The sequence below is a fragment of the Poeciliopsis prolifica genome, unplaced genomic scaffold, assembly GCF_027474105.1.
Source record: "Poeciliopsis prolifica strain line A6 unplaced genomic scaffold, Auburn_PproV2 SCAFFOLD035, whole genome shotgun sequence".
Lineage (NCBI taxonomy): Eukaryota > Metazoa > Chordata > Actinopteri > Cyprinodontiformes > Poeciliidae > Poeciliopsis > Poeciliopsis prolifica.
The window spans coordinates 2,702,717-2,715,463 of NW_026562410.1; the positions used below are offsets into that span (position 1 = coordinate 2,702,717).

The 12,747-nt window shown below is 39.8% G+C and overlaps 1 protein-coding gene across 9 annotated transcripts in view; it reads right to left on the reverse strand.

Moving 5' to 3' along the window:
* LOC129374297 (disabled homolog 2-interacting protein-like) overlaps window positions 1-12,747 on the reverse strand; it is a 163,410-nt gene that overhangs the window by 52,626 nt on the left and 98,037 nt on the right. The window contains exon 1 of one of the 9 annotated variants that reach the window (XM_055052657.1): window positions 11,560-11,984. The exons of the other annotated variants lie outside the window; for them this stretch is intronic. Within the exon in view, the coding sequence (XP_054908632.1) occupies window positions 11,560-11,582 (23 nt within the window). The 5' untranslated portion in view covers window positions 11,583-11,984. Of the gene's footprint in view, window positions 1-11,559; window positions 11,985-12,747 lie in introns of those variants that run through there. 9 annotated transcript variants of the gene reach the window in all.

Sequence of the window (12,747 nt, forward strand, 5' to 3'; positions counted from 1 at the left end):
CACAGAGAGCCTGTCGACCATGTAGGAAAAGGAAGGGAAGGGTACGTGCAACTGTATTAAAGAGCTGGAAAGGAAAGGCGTTTAGTTGTGTGGCACGGTTCATTTAGAAGGTGACTCGGAAAATGAAGGGATATGCACCTCATAAAAAGAAGAAACAGTAAAATGTTCATTTTAAGCAAGTTGTTAATATTATACAAGTGATCAGGACAATCTTTATGGGGCAGTTTTCTCATGTTTTCTTAAGGATGTGTTTTAAAGAAACCAGTGAAGACACAGCAACAGCTATCTGCTTCAGATGAGAGCAAAAATCCTTTTTTTCACAGTACACTTAATACAAGGGTTAGAGCTAATGCTAGACCCATTAAGAAATACGCTTTTTTTGTTGACAAAATTTGGGTCTAAGTATATTACTACATTTCGGTTCATGCATGCTAAGTGCTTAGATCTAAGCTCGCAATTTTAGGTTTTAAATTCAATAACCTCTTTACTTCGCAGCAGGATGCCAAAGAAAATTCTGATCCCACTCACTGACATCACGGATACTCTCACTCAGCGTCTGTCAGGGACCGTGGTCACACAGTGACTGAAAGCTATCCGTGATCAGAACACTTGTAGTAAGAGGCCTTGCAACATTTCACAGTCTGGGCCAGTAGATGAAATTAGATGTTGAGTAACGTGACCCAAGAATGACGTCTTTATATTTGCTGAACCAGATTCTGTATAGCTGCTCCAGCAGGTCAGCTGACAAAATCTGAACCAATTTTGCTACAAATCAGATCATTTCACCAACTCTATCAGGCTGTCAACCAGTGTTTTCTTTTTTTCTTTTTTTTTATCAACAGTGTGAAATACAGCAGTGCTATTTGGAGAAAGCAAAATAGCACAAGATGTAGGTAAATTAAAACTTATTTCAATGGAGTCTCTTGGTGGAAGATGGAATTGAACAGTCGAGACTGCATATTTGTAAAATCACAGCTGAAGGCTGACTGCAGTTTGAACTCTGTGACTGACAAGAAGCAGCTGGCAAAACAGTTTAATTAGGAAGCACTCACATTTCAAACATTCAATAATATATATATATGTAAATATATATAAATATTTCTTTTTTGAACATGTGGTCTGATATTAATAGAAATCACAGCAAATAAAGGGACACATCCTCAAAAAGGAACATTATTCCTTCTTACATTAGGATACGCTTCTCCTCGCTGCAGATCGCATTCTAAGAACATTAGTGTCATCGAAAGTGGTGGGAGGCTGTGAGCGTGTGAACGGATGAATAATAACGCTGCCCATCATCGGTACGGCGTTGTATTAAACGGGCGCCGCACAGTGTAATTTGCCGCTTATTATTCAAATGCGAGTTCTCGGAAATGGCAGTGAGAGACGTGTGAATCCTGCTCCTTTCAAGCTGCATTCGCTTCGTCTGACGCGCCGTCTGAGCCGACCCCCCGAAAGCGACAGGCAGCGGCGAGAGCAAAGGCTTGCTGACTTCATCCCCTCGTTCCTCTGCTGTATTCATCCATCCTCGTCACACGGCCTACGATGCCCTTGAAAATCCTTAGACACACCAAATGCTGTGCTGCCGAATAAATGTGTTTTCTCTCAGTCAGTGTTCACCCGAGGTCAGAGGGAATTGTTGCTTTTCATTGGGCAGCTCTCGTTCTTTATTTCATCTGTCTCTACCTTCTTCTTTCGTAGCCACCAGTAAGTTGCTTCACCTTGTAGATTTTTCCCTTTTTTTCTACTGAACTTCTAAATATTTCAGATGGTTCTACGAGCGATATAGCAGACTGTGGAATTTCAGAAACTACAAGTGTCTCTTGAGAAGAAGAGAGACAGCTTTTTTTTATTTTATTTTATTTTTTAATAAAATGTAGGAATGGAAACTATTTATCTTGTGTCTATGAACCACAATGTTCGGATTTGTAAATGTATCACATGAGAGCTTTAGAACAGGAAGTGATTGACAAGTGGGACAATAAAATATATTTTTGCATTAACTGAAATGTAACATGTTTACTGAATGTTCAGGTTTCCTCCTCTGGTATCGGTACTGCAGCACAGCTATTGCAGGAAGTTAGAAAAGAAGCACTTTGAAAGTCCAATGGCCGAGTACGTTAATGTGAAATATTTGAGAATTGTAGTTTTTTAACATACTGAATTTCCTGTATGTTAATATGAGTATGTTTTCTGTATTGTTTGAAGCTTGTCAGCTTCAAGCAATGACAAAAAAAAAGCAAAAAAAAAAAAAAAGAAAGTAAATAAACTCATCCACTGAGGGAGAGTAAAAACTGACCAAGCAACTACTAGGATTAATCAGGGGAGTAGAGCTCTGACTGAGGGAAGGTAACAGATATGGAGCTGGAGAACAGCAGAAAATAGAAGCAAACAGGGGAAAAACCCTGAAACTAACACAAAAATAAAAATGAATTACAGGAATCTAAGACCTAAATGCTCTATAAATAATAAACCAAGAAGCAAACACAGAGAAAAAAATAAAGGCAAAATCTAAGTGAAGGAAACAGAAACATAACAAAAGACAAAGTTCCATCACCGATACCAGATTTTGCTCTTCCTCTACACAAGCATTTGTTGTTTTGTTCAGTTCATTTACATATTAAAGCACTTTTTGTCACATTTCACTCTAGGAAAAATAACCTTTATATAAAAATTGATCAAATTTGAACTTGGTAGTCCATAATATTCTGTTTATGTGAGTACAAATATGGAATGGCAACATATTTCCAATTTTCTTGGCCACGTTTTAGCACGGGAAAAACAAGAGAACATTCGATTAATGCCAATGCTCTTTGTTCCTCATGCATCACTGTCGATCCTTCTTACTTTGTTCCAGAGAGACTACAGGATAAATAAATTGGGTTAAATCAAAGAACCCATTTAATTCAACTCTCAACTTAACTAGACATGTTGCAAGTTTTTGTCTATTTTAGTTGAGATTCATTGGCTATAATGAAACCACGAGGTACCTGCCTGGAACTAAACAAAAAGGATCATCTGTCACTTCGGCAAAGCTTAAAGTCCTTTTAAAATAATTTCACAAACTGAATACAAAGAAGCATAAACAAACACATCAAGCAGTGAGCTTTCTGTTTCTCACTCTTTCAGTTTGAACAGTGCAAAGATCTGTTGCACAGCATAGAGGCGGTGTAGAGACACCCTGATATATTACACAGGTCTGTTTCATGTTTTGTTGTTGTTTTTTTTTCATGGAGACTGGATCCAATATGGCACACCTGCATGCCCCAGAGGGCCACTGTATGTTTACCGCTCTGTTTCAACTCCCTGCTGACATCCCTTTCCCCCCCGTTTGCTTACCACAGCTCTCCTGCTTTCACAGAGATGAGACCAGACATGGAAAAAAAAAAAAAAGAGTGGTGTAGCCCACCCACCACGTGTGAACAAAGCACATGCAAAAAAAGCAAGATAGGAAAATATTTCCCAAACAAAAGCTGCAGCGAAACAAGACGATAGACAGCACAATGTTAATCAGAGCTGTGATGAAAAAACAACCAACAAGCTTGACATTTTGCTGAGAATGCTACGCAAAGCCTGTTTGGTAAATATAGTCACCCTTTTGACATGAATAAGTTGGAGAAATTATTTTATTGGCAGCATTTGTCTTTTAAATAGCATTGGTAGATGGGAATAAGAACTTATTTATATATTTACATCAAAACATTGTGAGGCAAATGAGGAAAAATGGAACAGAAAACATATCTCATAACTTCTCTTTGAAGATAACCATGCATTAAGTATCATAAGATGCATAAATATATGAAATTCAGTATTTGTCATCTCTTGAACACATTCCAACCACTACATAATAACTTTTCTCAATTTAGAACTGTTTTTGTTTCTTAATTTTACGTTATAAATCTTATCTATGTAAATTATATTGACCAAAACAAACAGAAAACATAAAAAAATATATGTTTTGCTTATTTTACAGTATAAATTTTGATATAGCATATGTCTGATCCCAAAATTTCTTGAAAAAGAGAACTGCATAGTTTTGTGTTGTAATGCTGAACATTACAAAACTGAAGTGTTTTAGCCATCAATTCCTTTCAATGGGAGAAAAAAAAGATTTGAAAAAAAATTGTGATGTAATATCTCAGTTTTGGAGATGGTACACAAACGTCTGGAATGTCACAAGACCTCAGTGGGCAGCTGAAGATGTCACTCTAAGTCACTTTGGGTTAAAAGTGCACAGGCTGCACAATGAAGGGAAAAAAAGTCCCACTGAAAATTATAGAAAAAAAAGGGCAAGTTATTCAGCGGCAGAAAAACAAATTGTTAAAAAATTTGAAAGTTGTTTTTATGAACAGAGAGGATTTGGTGGAATATAAATTCCTGTCACATTTTTCATAATTCCCCATTCTTAGTAATATATGCATATTGGGTTCACTGTCGTAAAATTCAGGGTTCAGCTGTATCATAATTGAGTTATCTACTTTTTCCATGTCACCTTATTTATTTTTTCCATATTAAAAAGAGCTGTTTATAAAAGTGTCTATGCATGATTGCATAGACAATCATGCAATCATGCTACCTAAAAACGTACCTATAACGTATCCATCTATATAAGTTTCACACACCTTGTTGCTGAAGGTCTATTCCCTACTGAATAGGTATCGTAACATATTTAGTCAAATAACATTTTAAATTACCCTGCATGCGATGGCTATCAAATAGATCACAATCCAAATACTTTTTTATTATTATCTTTTTTTTTTTTTTTTTTTGCTTCTCCAGTAGTTGGCTGTTTTTTCGGTATCTGTTCAGCATCTCACTGAAATATAAAGATCAATATCACATAGTCAAGGCTGAGTTATAACTCATGGCTGAAAAATTAAAAGGAAAATAAATAAGGTTAAGGTGAGCGCAACTTGCAGGTGCAAATTTAAAAGAAGTGTCTCGTCTTTCTACTTTATTTTTTTTACAGTCTTCTCGCAGAGTTACTTTTTTTTCCTCTGAACACCTGGTTGACTGTTGATCTACCCATATAGATGCACTGTAACTACTTAGAAATGTATATCTGCATCAGGTCCAGTCCTATCAGCGCAGAGTGAGATGGAGACAGACGGCGTTCTGCCGAGGTTCGATAGAAACCCGGTTTTGAACGAGAGCTCGGGAACGTGTGGAGGAGTAATGGATTGCGAGCTGCTGTCTGCGCTGCTCTCTGCATGCCGTTAAAAGAGTCGATCTGATAGCCAGTCTGGGACATAATACAGTCTGAGACATTAGGTCCCATATAGACTTCATTCACCCCCGGGTCTTTCAATACCCCGACTTGCTGGATAACTGAAAGCGCCACACCAGACAATGTTCTCGCCCAAAGTTCAAGATAACATGAATTAATGTAGTGCAACTCCAAATAACAGTGGCTTTAAAGTCTGTCAAAGTGCGTCGCTCCCGCTGTTTATCAGGCGCTGCATCGGCGCGTCGCGATGCATGTGCAGTCGTGTTAATCTTCGTAGAGTAAATAACGGCCTCTTTGCGCTGCTTACTTGGCTGCAATAAACAACAAGGAACTTGAACCAAATGACCTGAACTTCAACAGCAATGCACCGAAGTAAAAAAAATCATTATCCTTTTATCCACAAGATAATGGCTGTTTAAAGCAGGAGGAGGCCGGGTGTTGAGGTTTTTTTTTTTTTTTTTTTCCCTGTTGCTCTAAATACTCCCTTGGCCAGTGTATGCACATCATTTTGGTTTGATGCAACAATCAATGTGCTTTCTGCTTGCAGAGCACCAGACCAATTTCTTGTTAATATTGCCCTCTACTAAACAAACACACTCATCTGAACAGGCCCAATGCGGATTAGAGTACAAACAAGCACACATTCCGCGGCGCCACCTGAATTGTGTTAACTTAGTCGAAACAAGTGATATTTAGGAAACTCATACGTTTCCTTGAACATATTTAGCAGTTCAACTAAAAAAAGTGTGATGGCAGGTAAAAAGAAATGTTAAATTTGTCCACTGTGGTTCAGACGTGGTAGTGTTTTAATGGTTTAAAATAAAACAGATTAAACTAGAGAAGAATTGTCATTATAACACATTCCAGCCTTTCCCTATGTGCTACCAACTAAATATGCTACTTTCACAAATGATTGAATTCTTTTTGTTGGTGTCTTGCATCTTCTTTTTTGTCTTCATAAAATATTACAATCCTGAATTTTTTTTTTATTTTTTATTGTGAAACACAGAAGTTTAGATTGTGCATCAACCAATCAGCTTTTACTGCCTGGCAAAAATCATTCAACCTACAGGAATGAAAAAGAAAAGAGGATCCGACTCCAATAACAAAGATGAAAATAAGATTCATCATTAAAAATACAGCACTGTATGATAAATGAAATGAGGACTAACTCATGCATGCAGGTCTGGAAAGATTATAGGACCATTATTTCTAAATAATGCTTTGATGACTACAAAGAGGAAATTAGCAAATGCTTTAAAAAATGTAAGTGTCTGCAGAATAGCTGGTCATGGGACTTGATTTCTCACTTGACCTGAACAGATTTGGTCTTCCTGTTTAAGTCTGTAGGGTGAGTAATCCCGCTTAGTTTTTTTTTTGACCAATTCCAATCTTCGTCAACCGTTCGGTCCAACGGCAGACCGGTCAGGGGCACATTTTTTGTGCATCAACCTCCCATCTGTCGACTGACATCCAAACACTTGGCTGACGGGCGGCAGGAGAATACAGACAATAAACACAAATGTCTGGCTAGCAGCAAAAAGTCAGGAAAAAAATGGAAGTTTGAGGGGAGGCAGGGGAAAGGGACAAAAGGGGTTGCTGTCAGATGGTACTGGTGCATAACGGCAGACGTGTGAGCTGTGCTGACATGTAGCTACAGGCTTCGGTAGTCAATCAGGTCAGATGGGGGATCCAGCAGAACAAAGTTCATTTGATACTTAATGTGGAGGGAGGATGTCCAGAGATGAAGACCGACGCAGAAGCAAACACGAGAGTCCAAATCTCCAGATGCTAATCCGGTACCCGTTGAACTTACACATATATTACACGGAGATTAAAGCTCATAATCAAAAGCTTTTTTTTTTCTTTCCTATTCATCAGTCCTTGGAAACGGTGAGTTTTGATTGGCTGTGAGGGAAAAGGAGCATAGAAATGTATGTTCGAACCAATGCCTGACACACAAGTTGATGCATGTCCAATGCATTAGTCAGACAAGGTTTGTGTCCTCTTTTTAGGTTTTCTTGTCACCAGTCTGATGCGCACTAAACAAAAGAGAGCTTACAGGGAGACAAAAGAAAAGACGGATGCTACTTTAAGAATCGCTGTGCCAAGCAAGGCTGAAGCTATGGTTCGACAGCTTTCACAAACAGAAAAAAAAAAAAAATGAAAAGGAGTTAGATCTATAGAGAGAGGCAAACATTAACTAAAGATAGAGCAGGGCTCTGCACAAAGCCAGCCTTTCATTTGCAGGGAGCAGGGAGGCATCTGAATGAACGAATGAGACGCATGTAAAAACAAGGACAAACCTGTACAAAGAGAGAGAAAAAGCATTCACAGGAAAAGGATGCTAAATGATCAACCCTGCAGGCCCCAGGATAGGAGCCCGTCGCGTCGCCTGACTCACACTACTGGCCGACATGCTGGGATGAAAGGCTGGCTAGTAACCGAGCTCAGGTGGTGGAAGAACAACGCAGCCACCGAGCCAGGCTGTCTGGTGTAAAAAAAAGAGGAAAAAAACAGAAACACACCTACGCAGCTTGATTACAGCGAGAGCGCTGACTCCCTTCTAAGCAGGGAGCTAATTCGGTGTAACATCTGCTAGGACGCTCACTGCTGGAGAGAAATACGGACAGGCGCGACGCTGCACCAGCGCCGGCGGACTGGGGCTTAGCTCCCAAGTTGAGAGTTGATTGAGAGAGAACAGAACAGCTGGCTGCAAATGTGATCAAACCAGCCAACTGCAAAGGACATCAATACCCAGCGACAATCTGCAAGGGCTGATGAGTTCTTAAACATGTGTGATCATCTCTCACATTATTTTCCTCTCCTTGAGTTGTTGTCCGACAGCTCGTTCCGTTTCGGGGTTGTTGTTTTTTTTATGTATTTATCCAGACGTTTCGGTCACGGCAGAGATAATCCAACTTGGGGATTTGGAGGGAATACAGCAGTAGAGAGTTTATAATGAGGTCACAGGTCACGCTAATGAATGACTCTTTAAGCCGGAGCTAAGGTCAAATGTCACACCAGGGGCCACCAAAGCATTGTTGATCCAACTGAAGACAACAAAAACCATCGAAAACGATGGAACATGATCAATGCACGTCGATAGTCACTCCGGTCTGGTGGGATTATCCTTCTTCCAGGCACAGATGTTGACTTAAAGCATCCGGGGCCAGAAAAATATCTAGAGACAATACTAAGCTGATTAAACAATGAACCAGACTCTTCTTTAGAGCTTCAACTTTTAAAATTGCTTCTTATGCTGCCTTATGTAAGGGATTTAATAATTTATTACACTGTGAAGACGTTCCAGGCAAGAAAATAAAGGTACTAAAGACCCATTACAGCTTCCACCACCACAAAGACATATTGACATTTCCTTTTCTCTGTGTCCCGCTTGGCTTCATTACTAAAACTCAACATTTGTTTTTTTCTCTCTTTATTTATTTATTTTTTTCCCTTTTCAGCTTAGGCACAGAGACAAAAAATTCAATACTGAATGTATTTTATTATTCTTTAATAAGTCACAAAAGGGAAGTGAAGTGAACTGAACACTGAGCCGAGTATAAACATTAGCATCGACTTAGCCTAAATGACATTTTTTTGTTTTTGGTATGTTTGTTTGCAGCACGTTCGCTTGTATGTAGGACAAATCCAAAAAGACAAAAGCAACAAAAAAAAAACTAAACTTGTTGTTCCTGAAACATTTTTAAACGTGAATTTTCACATCATCACCATGGAAAGCAACAGGTAGTTTCTGCAAAGGAGGATTTAACATTGTTATTTTTCCATTATCCAATTAGACGTCATTACAGAAACATTTTTCCTTTGGAAACTGTTTTCATAAATCTGTCTCTACCAAAACGTGGTCATACCAGGTGAAAAACTGGTAAAAGCAAGTTTTCTCAGGCTGCTCTGGTGTTGGTCCTTAAAAATAACCATTTACCTTTTTTTTTTAATAATGCAGTGTCTGGGCTTGAAAAAAAATCTGCTTTGCAAACTGTTTGTATTGGTGTGAATCAGACAGATCACTGTCTTTTCATATTTAAATTCCCCAGCTTTTAGAAAACAGTGTTAATAGAAAGTTACAGCAAAAGAATCTTCAGAAACTGTTACCCTTGAAGGTGAAATAACTTGCAACTACCCTGCTCCTCCCCCCAAAAAAATGTTTTTTGAGGCCTAAAAATGGCAAAGATTATTCAAATATCAGAAGACTCTTAAACTTCTTTATTCAACCAGACTGAGAAAATCAGACTTCTAATTTTAAGAAGCCCTATTTTATTTTACGACCAAAAAAAGCAGAACTGAGCAATGTGACAGCCAATGAAATACCGACTTAGACAGTTTATGATTTTATAGATTGGGCGAGTTTATTATTCCTTCCTTCAGCAAAATACCGTTTGCATCATAAAAAGGAAAGAAAAAAAAAAAGATCTCTCCAGAAGTGCTTCTGACACCAATTTGTCTGCGAAGCACCTAAATTCTGCTCAGAAAAAAAAAAAAAAGAAACACAGCGAAATGAAAGACAAGGACAAGTGGTCGAAAATGAGGCCAGAGATGAAATGGTTATAACAAAGTGAGACAGGGTGGTGGAAATGTCGGCCTAATTAGGGCCATAACTGTCCACTTAACTAACTTATCACTGACTTTGGGCCGTTCAGCAATCCTTACAGTGAAAGCCTGAGGGTTTGTGTGTGTCAGCAGTTTGAGACACTGTCCTGTAACATTAGAACCCAAGGAGTTGGAGGAAAGTATAACATCTACATGGCTCAGAAACTGCTGAAGTTGTGCATTAGCATCACTAGCCCATTAGCATTACTCACCCCTCACTTGTAATGTAGACATGTGCGGAGGCAAAACGAGTACAAAAATACTGTTACTTTGACAAAATCTTTCTTAAATACAAGTTAATGCCAGACAAAGTGCCAGATTTAGCAGAGCTTCTCTGGACATTTGGGCCGTGTCACATGGTGCCGCCATTCCTTCGCCTGCTGGTCTGCTGGTGGAAGGAAGGCTAACTCACAGCAAGGAAAACTCGTGCTTTTTGGAAGACTTTTCCACCGCCCATCACTTTCATTAAGGCAACGATGTTATGTATGGTCAATGCAAGATTACAATTCCCCTCGAATATATAATCAAGGTTGATATTCTGTAAAAAAAATAAAAATTCAGAACTCAAATCACACAGACAGGAGAATGTTTGTATATCGTTTCCTCCAAGGTTAACAGCTCCTCTTTGTCTTTCCTCATTAGCCACTATCGATTCGCTGTGTAACCCCTTTGGCTGTAGAAGTAAGAAGTAAAACCAGCAACTGCAACAATAATAGGACTATTAGGAGGAAAACAGCGCCCCATTAGAATGCATGAGTCAGCTCTGGCTGAGAATGCTGGAAGTACACCGGCGTCAGGGAGAAAGCATGTCCATCTAATGGGCCAGCTTGCCTGTTTAGAGGACACCGTTGTATTTATAGGAACCCACGCCTTGCACAAAAAGTAAAATAAATAAATAAATAAAACAGCTGCTGCTACATCCCTTAGAACCAGTTGAGAACCGACATCAATTAGCTCCACGTCTTTTTCTCTCGAGCTCATGCATAAACAGTCTTGGTGGTTGAGGGGCAACATATAGGAGTGGAGGAGACGCGGAAGTGCAGCTGTTGACTTCTTGACCCGGATATTCAAACAGAGCCTTTGGCGCCGGACGAAGAGGCAGAGGAGCGCTCAAGTTCACGGGGAAGAAGAGGGAGGGCAGAGAGCTGCTGCCCACACGGCGAGGCAAAACTCCTGCAACAGCGTCAGGAAACAAACTTCGACAATCTTTTGTGTTTTTGTCAGTGTAAATATAATTACAGGAGCTAAACAGATGGTGTGATTTTAGCAGACAAATGGCTTTAAATTGTCAATACGGAGCTCCTGTTTGCAGCCAACAGCCTAGACTCGCCTCTGGCAATAAATTTCCTTCCATCTTTTTTTTTCTTCCATCTTCGAGTCTAAACATGTCTCTGTTTTTGCTTCTTCTTCTTGCATCCTTCCACAGCTCCTGGGGAGTTCTGTACTTTTCCTCTTTTTAATTAACCATCATGGCATTTCTTTGCATGTATAATTCATGCAGGAACTACTTTATGACATTTCGGCAGCTAAAACCAGGCTGAATGCAGCATGAGTCGATCGTGGGTGGATGCAGAAACACATTTATTATTTTATTTATTTATTTATATTTTCTTCTCCCCCTTCTGTAACCCGTAACAGCTGGGGCTACAGCTATCGCCAGCGACAAGCACGCAAGCATGAAAGAGGCATTAATAAAAAAAAAACTGGGGGAAAACACTTACGATTTACTGAAAATGTGAAACATGGTCCCGCGGATCCTCTCTGAGCTCCAAAAAGCGCGACCCAAATTTGGGTTTGCATTTCTCACGGCTTCCCGACCAACTGCTGGCTTCTCTGGAGCCTCTGCCCTCTGACTTTACACCACAGCACTCTCTGAGGATGCCTGATGCCCCCAGACACACCCCTCTCTCTCTCTCTCTCTCTCTCTCTCTCTCTCTCTCTCTCTCTCTCTCTCTCTCTCTGCACATCCCAGTTTAAAAAGACAGCGCTGTTATTTGGGACAGCCCGGTGTTGTAAGTCTGTGGTAACATGCTGAGATTAGGTCACCTGTGGAGGAGCTCAAAACTGCAATCTCGCCGACATATCCACACGGCACCTGCGTGTTTTGCGGTTTCATTCAAATGCATGGCAGCGTCGCCTCCCCACTGTTCTATGTTTAGCTTGTAGTTTTGCTGAGCGGCTGCGTAATAAGCAAAAAGCAAAAAAAAAAAAAAAAAAAAACGTGGCAGTGACAGAAGGGAAAACAAGAAAGTACATCAAAAGGTGAAAGAGGTAAAGGAGATGAGGTTGTTCAGCCTCTAAAAATATTCCTAGCGTCACTGTTTTTCTTGTTTTTTCCTCATCATCCACTCGTGGTTCTTGCATTTTCTCATGCTGACACAAGTTCAACGTGGGCAGCCAGGAAGTCAGTCCGTCCTCCCCCCACATCACTTCAAGAGACAACAATGGCTCAGCCCTTTCGGGTGCCACGCTCTGTGGGAAAATGTTGCTTCCTTGACCGAAGAGAAAGAAATGAAGGAATGAGGGTAGAAAAAAAATGGGAGAAAACAAGAGCGTCAAGGGAGGAACTCAGATGTGAGGGAAAGAGAAGAAAAAAAAATAAGGCCAGCCAAGTTTGAGAAGGACAAACATTGTGAGGGTTGCTTTCTCTCACAGTCAGGAAGGAGTGATGTCATAATAATGTAATTAGAGCTGCAGAATGAACCCAACCCAGAAAAAGACATGGTGGAAAGAGTTTCATGGCAAGTGGTCCTTTTGCATGGAGTCCTCTGTCTTTTGACAGCTTTTTATTTAGCTTGTTTCATAGTAATCATGTTATAATAACGTTATCATTCTTGGGAAAACCCCATCAACTTATTTTTGATCAGTAGCTTGAAATGTTTACTTTCTTTTTTTTATCCAGTTCTACA